At 47.3% G+C, this 13,371-nt stretch overlaps 1 protein-coding gene across 2 annotated transcripts in view; it reads right to left on the bottom strand.

Annotated features, from left to right (window-relative positions):
• The window catches only part of DZANK1 (double zinc ribbon and ankyrin repeat domains 1), a 304,940-nt gene that overhangs the window by 38,968 nt on the left and 252,601 nt on the right, over positions 1 to 13,371 (bottom strand). For both annotated transcript variants that reach the window (XM_029594465.1, XM_029594464.1), the window contains one exon: positions 12,080 to 12,179. In XM_029594465.1, coding sequence (XP_029450325.1) covers positions 12,080 to 12,179 — 100 coding nt within the window. The remainder of the gene's footprint in view (positions 1 to 12,079; positions 12,180 to 13,371) is intronic.

The raw sequence follows: 13,371 nt of genomic DNA, 5'->3' as shown, positions 1-13,371 counted from the left end.
CTTGATTAGTTATTCTTTTGATAAAACTTATTATTTCATCCCATAAATTTGTCACTTTAGAACATTCCCACCAAATATGGAAGACAGACCCCCATGTCACCACATTGCCTCCAGCAATTCAGGGTAACAGCATATATTTTATGAAGTTTCGCTGTGGTCAAATACCAATGGTACAAAATTTTATATCCATTTTCCACAAAAAGCAAAGAAATGGAACTTTTACCTACTAATATAAAGCATAGATCCCAGATTTCCTCTTCCAGAGTTATTCCCAGACCAAATTCCCAAGAAATCAGGTGTTTTGGCTTAGCCGATAACTCTCCAATTAAGTTCTTATATAATTTAGGCATGCCCTTAATCTTCCCATTACTAACACATAACCCTTCTAATAAAGATTTGCCTTTGGAGAAAGAACAAACTTACTTAGTTTTCATATAATGACATACCTACATATAAGGGTATATTCCTTATTTCAAGATTATATTTGTCCCTAAGCAAATCAAAGTGACAAGAGAATTGTTAGCTCAAAAGTGCTCCAAAGACGTGCAAACCCACGGTTTCCCATCTTTGAAAATGACTGAATTAAGTCCAGGAGGAAAGTCTCCATTAAAATGCAAAGGGGTCTTAAAAAAGACTTCTCTGTGTCCTACTATGGACTCTTTCCATCTATCCCATATTTTCATCGTGAGCTGATTATATGGGGAAGTAAGTACCAGCGAAACATAAATTTGTTGGGCAATTTAAATGGAATATTTCCCACAATAGCCTGCTCCGTGTCCACCCTGGGTTTAGGATTGCTTTGCAAATGCAAGTCCACTATGGCCCTAATTTGAGCCACCACATAATATTTTTTAAACTGAGCACCTTGAGACCCCCTGCAACTTTCGGTAAATACAGGACCCTTTGCGCTATTCTCTAAGGCAGTGATGGCCAACCTTTTGAGCTCAGTGTGTCAAAATTCATAAAAAAACCGAGCATAACTCGGGTGGTGTGTCACTTCTAGAAAAATCCATAATTGTGATATTTGTAGCTCTAATTAATAACAAGTTATAATTTTAATATATGTACTATATTTATTAATAAAGCAAAAACAAATAATTCTTTACCTTGCCTGCTTAGTGACTTTTTTGTTGCTGAATTTCGTCAGCTAAATCTTCAATTAAAACACTCTCTCCCCCTCCACCCCCCCCCGCCCCTCCCACACAAACTCTTACTCCCCTGGATTTTCTCATACACACTCATGCTCTCACACTCACTGGCTCCCTCACATACACACAAACACACACACACCCAGGCAGGCTCCCATTCATTTTCACACCACTCCCGCTCCATCCTCCAGGCAGGCACCAATTCATTCTCACACACACAGACCCCCAGGCAGGCACCTATGCATTCACACACATACACCTCCAGGCAGAGTCCCATTCATTCATATGCACGCACTAAAGGCAGATCCCCCTCTCTTTTGCCAGCAACCTCGGAACCTCTCTCATTCCTCTGCTGCCACTGTCACTGCCGCCACATGACTATTGGGGATGTTACTATTCTTGCACATTCCCAAAGATTACATATGCCAATCACTAAAAATATATATATATTTTTTAACCATTGCTGTCTGATCTTAGTTTTCTAATTGATTGGTCACAGGCTTTTTTTTTTTTTCCACCTTCCCTTTCTTATTTTTTTTTTTTGCCAATTCCTTTTATATTGTCTTTTTTTCTGTTTCTTTTCTCTCCATCTTCTTCCCTCAAACACACAGTCAGGTTCTCATTCTCACATGCATTTCTCTCTCTCACACACACACACAGGCTCTCACTGTCACATGCTGTCTGACTTTCACACACACAGGCTCTCTCTCACTCCCATATGCTGTCTTGCTCAAGCACATGCTGTCTCATGCTGTCTCTGCAAACATTCACTCTCAAACACAATCTCTCAACTCGTCTCATACACGCACACACCCTCTACAGACCCTCAGCCTCTCTCACCTCTGGGCCGCCTCTTCGCGGCCCTGATCCTCTCGGGCCGCGGCGGGCCCTGCTACCGGGCTTCTTCCTCTTCTCAGGCCAGCTGCGACTTGGGTGGGATTCGCGGCGGCCAGTAAGCTCAAGTGCTGCTCCTCTTCTGCGCGTGCTGATGCTTCTCTCCTTCCTGCCCACGCGGGCTCCGGCAACGTTTACTTCCGGGCCGCACAGGCAGGAAGGAGGAGGGGCATCAGCGCGTTTAAATGCGATCCCTATCTGCCTGTCGTTGCGCCGCATGAGCCTCTCTGCACCCGGGGGGGCATGGGGGGGGGGTACTAAATTAATTTTAAAGGGTCGGCGCAGCCGCTAAAAAAAAAAAAAATAAAGGATCGGCACAGCAGGAAAAAAAAAAAGGGCTCAGCACAAGCCAAAAAAAAAATCCCGATAGTCCATGAAATGCTGCGCGTGTCAGCAAACACGTCTCGGCGTGTCACCTCTGACACGCGTGTCATAGGTTAGCCATCACTGCTCTAAGGTCTACTTTTCCAAATAAAGCTAGAGAAAGGTGTCTGCAAGTCTTTTTAAAAAGCATCAGAAATAAACACAGGTAATGTATGGAAAAGATAGGCCAGCCTAGGAAGAACATTCATTTTGATAGTAGCAATCCTTTCTAACTAAGGCCTAGATTAATCAAAATGGTATAAATATAGCGGAACTAGTGCCCGCGATTAAAAAAAAAAAAAAAAAAAAAAAGGGCATGGTAAGGAAAATTGTAGAGTTACTGCATTACATAGATAAATATCGTAATGCATGGAACATTGTTACATCACATATTATTTGTTTTTAATGCACATGGTGTATTATCACACCTTGTAACACACCCCTGCTGTTATGGGGGGGAGGAGAGAGAGAGAGTAAGCCTCTGTATGGAGTCAATGTGACATGCTATATATATCACTGTAAGAGAACATAACATAAGAACATGCCATACTGGGTCAGACCAAGGGTCCATCAAGCCCAGCATCCTGTTTCCAACAGTGGCCAATCCAGGCCATAAGAACCTGGCAAGTACCCAAAAACTAAGTCTATTCCATGTTACCGTTGCTAGTAAAGCAGTGGCTATTTTCTAAGTCAACTTAATTAATAGCAGGTAATGAACTTCTCCTCCAAAAACGTATCCAATCCTTTTTTAAACACAGCTATACTAATTGCACTAACCACATCCTCTGGCAATAAATTCCTAACTGCACTAACCACATCCTCTGGCAACAAATTCCAGAGGGTACACTTTCAACTCGGGCTTGGGTTTTGGGGGGTGCTTTTACATACACAGTCAGAGGAATTAACTGCAAAGTAGATATGACTGATGAATTTCTATCATTTGAATCAATGAAAGGTACCAACAAGAGAAGTTGATCTGTACAATGCAGTAAAGACTGCTTTGTAGTAATCAGCTCCTCTAGAAACTTTGACTAGCAGACTGAGCATGCCCAGCCTGCTATTATCCGCACGTCCACGCGAGGTCCCCCTTCAGTCTCATAACAGCAAAAAAACGAGCGAAAAATAAAACAAAACCGAAGATGAACCCAACATCATGGGAGGCAGGTAGGATTCCTGCTGTTCTAGGAGAACACCTGTTACAGGTAAGCAACTGCGCTTTCTCCTAGGACAAGCAGGATGGGAGTCCTCACATGTGGGTGAATACAGAGCTCCAGACTGCCCCATCGACTGGAAAAAAACAGCAGCAGCCAAACAAGGTGCCAATGGGCACAATACAACTGGCAGCTCTATAGGAAATGGGTGGTTGTCTGGTCCCACAAGAAGTACGAGCAGAGAGAGTTGGGTTCAGGTCTGGAACAGGTTGCACAGGACGGACTGACCGAAGGCACTGTCCTGACGGCTGTCCCTGTCAAGGCAATAATGAGCTGTAAATACGTGGAGAGAACTCAGGTTGCAGGCTGGCAAATTTCTGCGACAGGGACTGCATCCAAATGAGCTACTGACACTAACCATGGCCCGCACAGAGTGAGCCTTCACCCTGCCAGCCAGCTGAAGGCCTGCCTGCGCATAGCAGAAGGCAATGCAATCCGCCAGCCAGTTTGACAAGGTCTGTTTACCCATCGCTACATCCAGTTTGTTGGAATCAAATGACACGAAGAGTTGAATGGACTGTCTGTGGCTCGCCATGCGATCTAGGTAGAAGGCTAACGCTCGTTTACAGTCCAGGGTGTGGAGAGTCCGTTCTCCAGGATGGGAATGTGGACTCGGGGAAAAAAGGTGGGTAAAACAATCGACTAGTTGATGTAGAAATCAGTTACCACCTTGGGCAGGAACTTAGGGATGCGTACGCAGAACCACACGGTTGTGGAAGAACTTTGTTTACGGGTGAGTACGTAACCAGGGCCTGAAGCTCACTGACCCTGCGAGTGGAAGTGATCGCTACCAGGAATATGACTTTCCAGGTGAGGAACTTCAGGTCACAGGACAATATTGAGGTACCAGATGCTGCCAGTGGCCGAAGACGGGGCTTCAGTTGGAGGAGACCCCTCATGAAACGACCAATTAGGGGCTGGACCGAAATGGGCATACCAGCGACACCTCAGTGAATCTATGTGAGAGGGCACGAAAACGGGTCCAACCTATGCCCTCTGCACCAGATGGAAAAATACTTCCACTTTGAGCTGTAGGACTTCCTGGTCGAAGGTTTCCAGGACTCTATCAGAACCCGGGAAACACAGTCAGAGAACTGTAATGGCTGGAGGATTATGCGCTCAACATCCAAGCCGTGAGGGCCAGTGCCTGGAGGTTTGGGTGATGCAGGGTGCCCTGTTTCTGAGATATGAGGTTGGGCACCGTCCCCAGCGGAATGGGTGCACGCACTGACAGGTCCTGGAGAAGTGGGAACCAAACCTGCCAAGGCCAGGAGGGTGCCACAAGAATCATGGTCCCCCCATCCTGCTGAAGCTTTGTCAGAGTCCTCGAGAGGAGCGGTAGAGGGGTATGATATAGGAGGCCCTGCCCTCAGTGAAGGGAGAAGGCATTGCAGGCCGGTTGGCTGTTCCCCCGTTACTAGGGAGCAGAATATGCTCACCTTGTGGTTGAGAAGGGAGGCGGAACAGGTCCACATCCGGCATACCCCATCGGCGGAACAGGTCGGCCGCCACTGTTGGGTTGAGGGACCACTCATGTGGTTGAAAGGACCGGCTGAGGTGGTCCGCCAGCATATTGAGGTAACCTGGCAGGTACATCGCCCGCAAATACATCCCTTGGGAGAGGACCCAGTTCCAGACCTGCATTGCCTCTTGGCAGAAGTGAAATGAGCCCGTGCCGCCTTGCTTGTTGATGTACCATATCGTGACCTGGTTGTCTGTCTTAATCAGAATTTCCTTGGATGACAACTGATCTTTGAATGTCCACAAGGCATACTGTATCGCCCGAAGCTCCAGAAGGATTATCTGGCAATGTGCTTCGGCGACAGTCCAGAGGCCTTGACTGCATAGGTCGTTCGTGTAGGCTCCCCACCCCTGAGGAGAAGCATTGGTGGTGAGGGTCACCTGGGGGGCGGCGCGGGCTGAAAGAGAAGTCCCGTTTTCCAGATTGGGGAGGGGCTTCCCACCAGACCAGAGATACCCTGCGAGGATCTGTGACAGTGACTGGAGCCTCTAGATCCTGAGATGCCCTGCTGCCACTGGGACCGCAAGGCCCACTGTGGGTTCCTCATGTGGAGGCAGGCCAAGGGAGTCACATGGACAGAGGGTGCCATGTGGCCCAGTAGGCGGAGCAGGAGATGGGCTGGCATCCTCCTACTGTTGCAGAGGAGAGTAGCCAGCAAAGCAAGGGCAATCGCTTTCATTTGCACCATGTCCAACCTGGCGCCTATGAAGTCCAGCTGGGAGGACGGATGGACAGAGGTGCAACTTGGGGAAGTTGATGACAAATCCCACAGTCTGCAGGGTCTGAACTGTCAAGGCCAGAGCTTGCAAGGCTCCGGAGCGGGAGTTGTTCCTGACTAGCCAGTTGTCCAGGAATGGGAACACATGGATCGAGCGATGCCTGAGCGGCAGCCACAACCACTAAGCAATTGATGAAGACATGGGGGACTGATGCCAGGCCAAAGGGTAGCACTTTGTACTGGAAATGTGCATTCTCCAGCATGAAGCGGAGGTACGTCCTGTGGCTGGGGACAATTGCAATATGTGCGTATGCCTTGTTGAGATTGAGGGAGCAAAGCCAATCTCCTCTTTGGAGGAGTGGGATCAACATGCCCAGAGAGACCATCTTGAATTTTTCTCTTACGAGAAACCTGTTCAACGCCCTGAGGTCAAGAATGGGGCGCAAGCTGCTATTCCTTTCCGGAATGAGGAAATACCTCGAGTAGAACCCTTGGCCTTGTTGATGGCAAGGGACCGGTCCCACTGTACCTGCTGCGAGGAGGGCAGAGAGTTCTGTTTGAAGAACGGCCAAATGGGCAGATGAACCCCATGATGGACATGGGGGATAGGTCTCTGGGAGCTGGCTGAAATTCAGACAGTACTTCTGGCGGATGATATTATCTCTTCCCATTGACAGGCGAAGCTGAGGAGCCTGCCGCCGACTGGGGGATCGGTCACCAGTGGAGCTGCTAGCTGACTTTACGTTCCCCAAACCAGCCAGTCAAAACCCTGGCCGGGGCTTGCTGGGGAGCTGGTTAGGGCCTATGGACCTCTGCTGGTGGGAACGACCCCTTGAACCGGTTCGAGGTGGGTACACTGAGCGGCCAGAGTGTATACTCCTCTGCCAATAAAAAGATTTACGAGAACCTTGCCTGGAGGATTTTCAGGCTGAGGACGGCTCTTCTGAGGCACTAGCGGATAGCTGCTGGAGGGTATCATGGTGGTCCTTCAGCTGCAACCATCGCATCCTAGACCTTATCCCCGAACAGATTCTTGCATGTACAGGGGGATGTTGGCGAGCCTATCCTGGACCTCCGGCCAGAGGTCCGAGGCCCAGAGCCAAGCCATCCTTCTGGTGCCGACGCCCATGGTAGCTAAGTGGGCTGCAGTTTCAAAAACATCATAGATGGAACGCACCTCGTATTTTCCTGCTTCCAGACTCAGTGAGGCAATGGCAGCAAGGGCTTCCTGCTGTCGCTGGGGAAGGTCCTCTGCGAAATCCTGGACTCGCTTCCAGAGATTTTGGTTGTATTGAGTCATATAGAGCTGGTAGGCTGCAGTGCAGGCAACCAACATGGTGCCTTAGAAAACATTTCTTCCTATGGCGTCTAACTCGCCATGCTCACGTCCCAGAGGGGTAGAGGCATGGGTACGGGAGCGCTGAGCATTTTTTAAGGCACACTTCACGACTACAGACTGGTGGGGGAGCTGTCTCTTCTCAAATTCCAGGGCCTGTTGCACCAAGTAAGTGGCATCGGCCTTTCTGTTAACTGGGGAGATGGAGATGAGGTGTTCCCACATGTGGATGAGAAGTTCCTTAAAAATATCGTGGATCGGAACTGCCACGATTTTCTTAGGAGCATCGATGAACTGGAGGACTTCCAGCATCTTGTGACGCACATCTTCCTCCATAAGGAGCTGAAAGGGAGTGGTTTCAGCCATAGTCCTGACAAACTCTGCAAAGGATAGGTCCCTGGGTGGTGACCGATGCCGCTCCTCTGGAGGAGATGGTTCCAAGAGGGGGATCGTCGGAGTAGTCTAAGGACAAATCTGTGGAGTCATCACCACAGGGGTCGTAAGGACCTTCCTCCTCATTTAGGCCAGGACGCCCGGGGTAAGGGCCATGAGGGGCATCACCCTGGGCTCCGAAGACTGTAAGGGCACAGATGGATACACCGGCATCAAGGGGATCATTGGCTATGGTAAGCCGGAGGGATCCGACAATGGCTTGGGGAACCGTGGAAGAGGGAACACAGTTTGAGCCGCATCTTCCTCCTCAGAGGACCCAGCGGAGGGCATCAGTGGTTGGTGGGGCTTTGAGGATCCCTCTGGTACCGGCTAAGTCAGTAGGGCACCAAGAAGGACGTCCAGACGCTCCAGCAGAGGTGCTAACATTGATGGCGGAGGCTCGGGCACTGATATGGGGAATGGTGGCACCGGCAGTTCAATGCTTTGCAGTGCCTTGAGCACCGCCGATTGAACCCTGTGGTCCAACTCCTCCTGGAAGTTCTGGGTGCCTAGGACTGATGGATGGGGACAAGGCATCACCAGCTCATCCCCAGGTCCTCGAGGAGGCACAGTGCCCTGCGCTGATGTCAGTGGGTCACCAGAGGATGGGGCCTCCGAAGGCTGGTGCCACTTCAATGGCAACTGGGTGGTCACCAATGTCGCTCCGGAGCCGGAACCATGCCTGGATGGTGACCGGTGCCGGTGCTCATGGGACTGCTTCTGGTGCTTGGCCCGTTCTTTCCCCGGCACTGAGGAATTCGATGACCCTGAGGTCTGGGAGAGTGGAGAGACCATCGAGGATCTATCTCCCTCTCCCTGGTCCTTGGAGGTGCTAGCCAGAGGGATCGCTAGGGGGAGAGGTTCAGATGGCTCCCCATGATCCTTGGGAGTCGAGGTAACAGACACAGTTGTGGAGGATTTCGGGGTCCCGAAAAGTTTCTCCATTTTGTCGAGGTGCGCCTGAAGCCCTTTGGGTGTCATCTGGTCGCACAGATGGTACCCACGGACGTCGTGCGAGGCCCCCAGGCAGAGGATGAAAATCTTGTGTGGATCTGTGATGGACATGGTCCGCGGGCACATAATTGAAGAAAACCGGTCAACGCCATGAAAAATACCCGGCGTGTGGTCGATGATCGGACACCATAAGGTGGGAAGTTGAGAATCGAACGCAAATTGGAAAAAAAAAATGTGACTGAAAGTCTTACCGTATTGAGGGGGGCACTGACTGTGAAGGGGGGACCCGACGAAGACCTGGAAAACAATCCAAATAAATCGATGAAAAATTCAAAAAGTTGGATTTCCACGATCCATGAGGTAACTGCACTGTGGAAAAGAAGAGACTGAAGGGGGACCTCGCGTGGACACGCAGATAGTAGCAGGCTGGGCATGCTCAGTCTGCTGGTCAAAGTTTCTAGAAACTTTGACAAAAGTTTTCTGTGCTGGACTCCATCAGATGATGTCACCCACATGTGAGGACTACCATCCTGCTTGTCCTAGGAGAAAAACATTTTCCCAGTTAATGCAAGGCTAACTCGAGTATAACACACAGACAAAAGGTGTAGTTATTTCTGATGCTAAATCCCACGATAGTGTGCGTTACTCTGTCGCATTCCGTGCTACCAGACCCTCATTTCCATTAATTCCTCCCACTAGCATACTCAATGTAGAATTTGCATACGCATTTGCGTTGTGATATTTATCGTGTGTGTCAGGGACTTATTGTGTACAATAAGGACCTAACTTAACTTGAAAATTGACTCTGAAAGAAAGGTAATGTTGCTTCCATGTATCTAGATCATGGAAAATATTAGAGACCACTGATAGATATTCAAATAAATAAATCCTCTGGGTCAGAACAAATTTGTAGCCCTGGATATTTCAAGCTCTTGCATGCCCATTTAAAGGAAAACTTTGATTTTATTATGTCAGCTAATTCCCCCTAGCAAATATCCAATATCTCAGATTTATCTACATTAATTTTAAAACCAAATATGTCCCCCATATCTCTCCAAAGCAGATAAAGATCACTTCAGTTCGCTGACTGTAAATAATGATATTTTATAGGTGATTTTCCCCTATTATAATGTCTACAATCTCCTACTGTTTTCTGACAGTCTCAGCAAAGGGCTCCATTACTAAAGCAAATAAAGGGGATACAGGGCATCCCTGGCAAGTACCCCTGCCCATCTTAAAATTATCTGAGTATCCCCTATTAACTTTAATGCAAGCCTCTGAAGAACATTATAATCTATGAATCCACTGAATAAAATTGGCACCCAACCCCATTTTCTCAAGAATCTTAAATAAATAAATCCCAATAAACCCTGTCGAATGCTTTCTCTGCATAAACAGCTAATAATAATAAGGGCATTTTTCAATGCCTGGCACACCAGAATACATTTAATACTATCTGGACATTATCAGCCGCCATTCTACCTGGGATAAATCAGGATTGATCTTTGTTAACTAGCATTGGAAGCAGACAGCGAAATCTATAAGCCAAAAGTTTGCTAATAATTTAGATGGTAACTTTCAAACTGGCACGCGGGCGCACACTGTGCGTATGTCGGCCCTCAACCAGGGACGCGGTCATTATATAACATATGTGCACATATGCATGCGTGTTATAAAATACCTTGGCCGCATACGCCAAATTTTAAATGGCCGCTCTAACCATGTGAATCAGTGGATTTTAAAAGAGGTGTGTGCTGACACTATTCCCAGTTTTACTAGTTCATCCCCAGTGTGCCCAGTAAGAGAGAGGTCCTCCTACCCCCCCTCCCCAGTTTAATAGCCTTCACTCCACTCAGTTATCCCCGACCCTTAAAACCCCGCAGATCTAACTATTTTTCTTTATTTTTTTAAGCTTACACATCATCCATAGCAGACGTAAAGTTACGTGGCAGGGGGCCTCGGCATGTGCTGGATCGCGTAAACATTTACACATACACTTCAGGTTCATGCCCCGAAACACCCATGCCCCGCCCACGTTCCACCCCTTTTTGAAAACTTCCTAGATGTATGCGCTCCAGGAGATATGCACGCATCTTGGCAGCTTTTAAAATCCACTCGTCATGAGCGAGCCCGACATATTTGCGCATCCTCTAATTAGTGCGCTTGTCGGGCTTTTAAAATTCACCATTAAGGTCTAAATTCAACAAATATATCAAGTGGTATGAGCCACATAATGTGGATTCTTTCCTGGGTTTAGCCAAAATAATATTTCTGCCACATTTGAGGCATTCGATAATCATCCATCGCCCAAATATGAATTAAACATGTCTTTCAGAGGTTGCAATATGGCAGGTTTAAATGTTGTCTTTTATTCAATAAGATGGTGCCCATATCTGATCTAATATCTAAGGCTGTGACACTGGGCCATGCAGAGGGACCAGGATTTGATTCCCAGCGCAGGTCTTCTGCTCCCTAGGTCAGCCAGGCAGCATGCACAGCCCCAATAAGGAGGCAATTCATTGTTGCACAATGGTGACAACTATTGACTGGATTTAGGGCCCATGATCACAGGGTTTCAGAAGGAGATCTGTCACTGCAATGACTCATCTAAGTGACATTTATTTATTTATTTAAACAATTTATATTCCACAAACCTCAGCGAATTACAAGTATATAAAATAGGGCCGTTGCAAATGAAAGCTCCTGGCACTGTAGCTCAATGAAGGTTGGTTCCTATTCATCTGGAAGTCCAAAGGAGAAAAATGAAAACTGCTGCGCCAAACTCTCCTCCTTACCCCCAACAAAAAAAAGTCCTGTGGTCTCAGTTATTAATATATCTAGCCCCTTTACATGTTGTGTAGTCTTTTCAATTATAGTAGTGTTAGCTCATAAGATGATGTTTTATATTATATATATTATCTACCCCGCCCCAAACTTTGGAGGTTGCGGGAAATAAATACTTTTTAAATAAATAAATACAGAAAGATCAATGAAACAAACACTGTCACTTTAAACTAAGATGCTTCATGCTACCATGTGGGAGATCTGGGTTTTATTGTAGAGCTGGGCCTCTGCTCCTTAGACTGGCAACACACTGCAGGGACAACATTCAAACACCCTGGGGGCAGAAAGTCTTTGTAATTATATAACAGCAACTCCTAATAGCTAGATTCTGAATGCATGCATACCGGAAGCCAGAGGATCACACTCTGTGGCCCCTGATCAAGAACTGTTTCAGCAATGTCTGTGCAAGTAGCAGGGGAAAGAGGGTTAAAATGGGGAAAAACCAAGATCATTGCACATGAAGGCTTATAATACTATAGCTTAGTAAAGACAGATTCCATTGCGTTGGAAGTCCAAAGTATCAGGAGGATACATCCATGCAGAGAAAAAAAAAAAGAAAGACCAATAAGCCTAGAAGTTTATTAAAACATATTTCACTGCTACTCAGCATCATGGTGTGCAACATTTTTTAATGCATGAGAAAGAAAAATACCATACCCAAGCTGGACTGACTGTTGTATCGCCCATTCCTGCCTTCTGTCACAGTGCTGAGGAAATGACTATCTGACAATTTCATTGGCTTGCCTGTGAGGATATTCTAGGAAACAGTAAAATGCAAACATTAAACAGTTGGCATAGGCATGGTTCTCCAGTGTACCATGTCCTGTTAAGAAATACACTGCCCTGGTCCAAGGAACCAGTAAGGAGTGCTAGATTCACTGGGTACCCTTGTCCTGAGTACAGGGCCGGCGGAAGTACTAGGCGAGCTAGGCCTGGACCTAGGGCGCCGACCATTAGGGGATACTGCTGCTGCTTGCGAGAGGAAGGAGTCAGGGCTGTGACTGGGGGAGAGGGGAGGTGTCTGTGTGACCAGGGTGGGGGGCAGTACAAGGCAGCAGGTGCCTAGGGCGCCTAATCCCTTTGCACCGGCCCTGCCTGAGTATCACTGAAGTTGTCATTATGTTTTTTTTTAATAACTTTATTAACCATGCTAGAAGACAAATGCAGGACAACCTTTTTTTTTTTTTTTTTTTTACTTGTGAGGAAGAGCAGATTCCCTAAAGGGAACCAAAATTCCACAGAAGTTGATGAGAAAAGGGAGGATGGGGATAAACTAACTAAAGACCTAGTCTGAACTCCATCCAGGAAAGACTGGAAGCTGTGTGCTCCAGGGCAATGCTCAGTCTAGAGAAGGAAAACAAATCTGTCACTTCAAGAACTGCCCTCCAATTTGAAGTCCTTTTTATCCAGCCTAACATGGCCTCAGCTCACAGCACGGGATGTATGCCTACCATCTACTGGAGAATGAGAAAACTGGCAGGCTGAGATCAGTACAGGAACCTGTATGAGGTGATATCAGCAAACCTGTTCATCTGGCCCCATCTGCTGGTTGGTGGCCATAACCCATATGAATGAACTGGTCTGACTGGATGAAGAGGAATATACAGATACTGCAAAGCCTTTGATTATCAGAAAAGAAAAAGCTTTGCATTAGTGCACCCAGACTCTCAGAGGTCATTGTAACATAGTAATGATGGCAGATAAAGACCAGATGGTCCATCCACTCTGCCCAGCAATTTGCTTATGGTATTAACTGCCGCTCTGCGCAGGTTACCCCCATGCAAAAATGTTACACCATCCCTTTCTTTATGCCTTTAGAGATCCACAGTGTTTGTCCCATACCCTTTTGAATTCATTAACTGTTCTTGTGTTCAACGCCTCTTCTGTGAGAGCATTCCAGGCAACCACCACCCTCTCTGTGAAGAAATATTTCCTGACAGGGAATGGCT

This window comes from Rhinatrema bivittatum, chromosome 3 (genome assembly GCF_901001135.1).
Source record: "Rhinatrema bivittatum chromosome 3, aRhiBiv1.1, whole genome shotgun sequence".
NCBI lineage: Eukaryota > Metazoa > Chordata > Amphibia > Gymnophiona > Rhinatrematidae > Rhinatrema > Rhinatrema bivittatum.
This window is presented reverse-complemented; position numbering and strand designations above follow the sequence as displayed.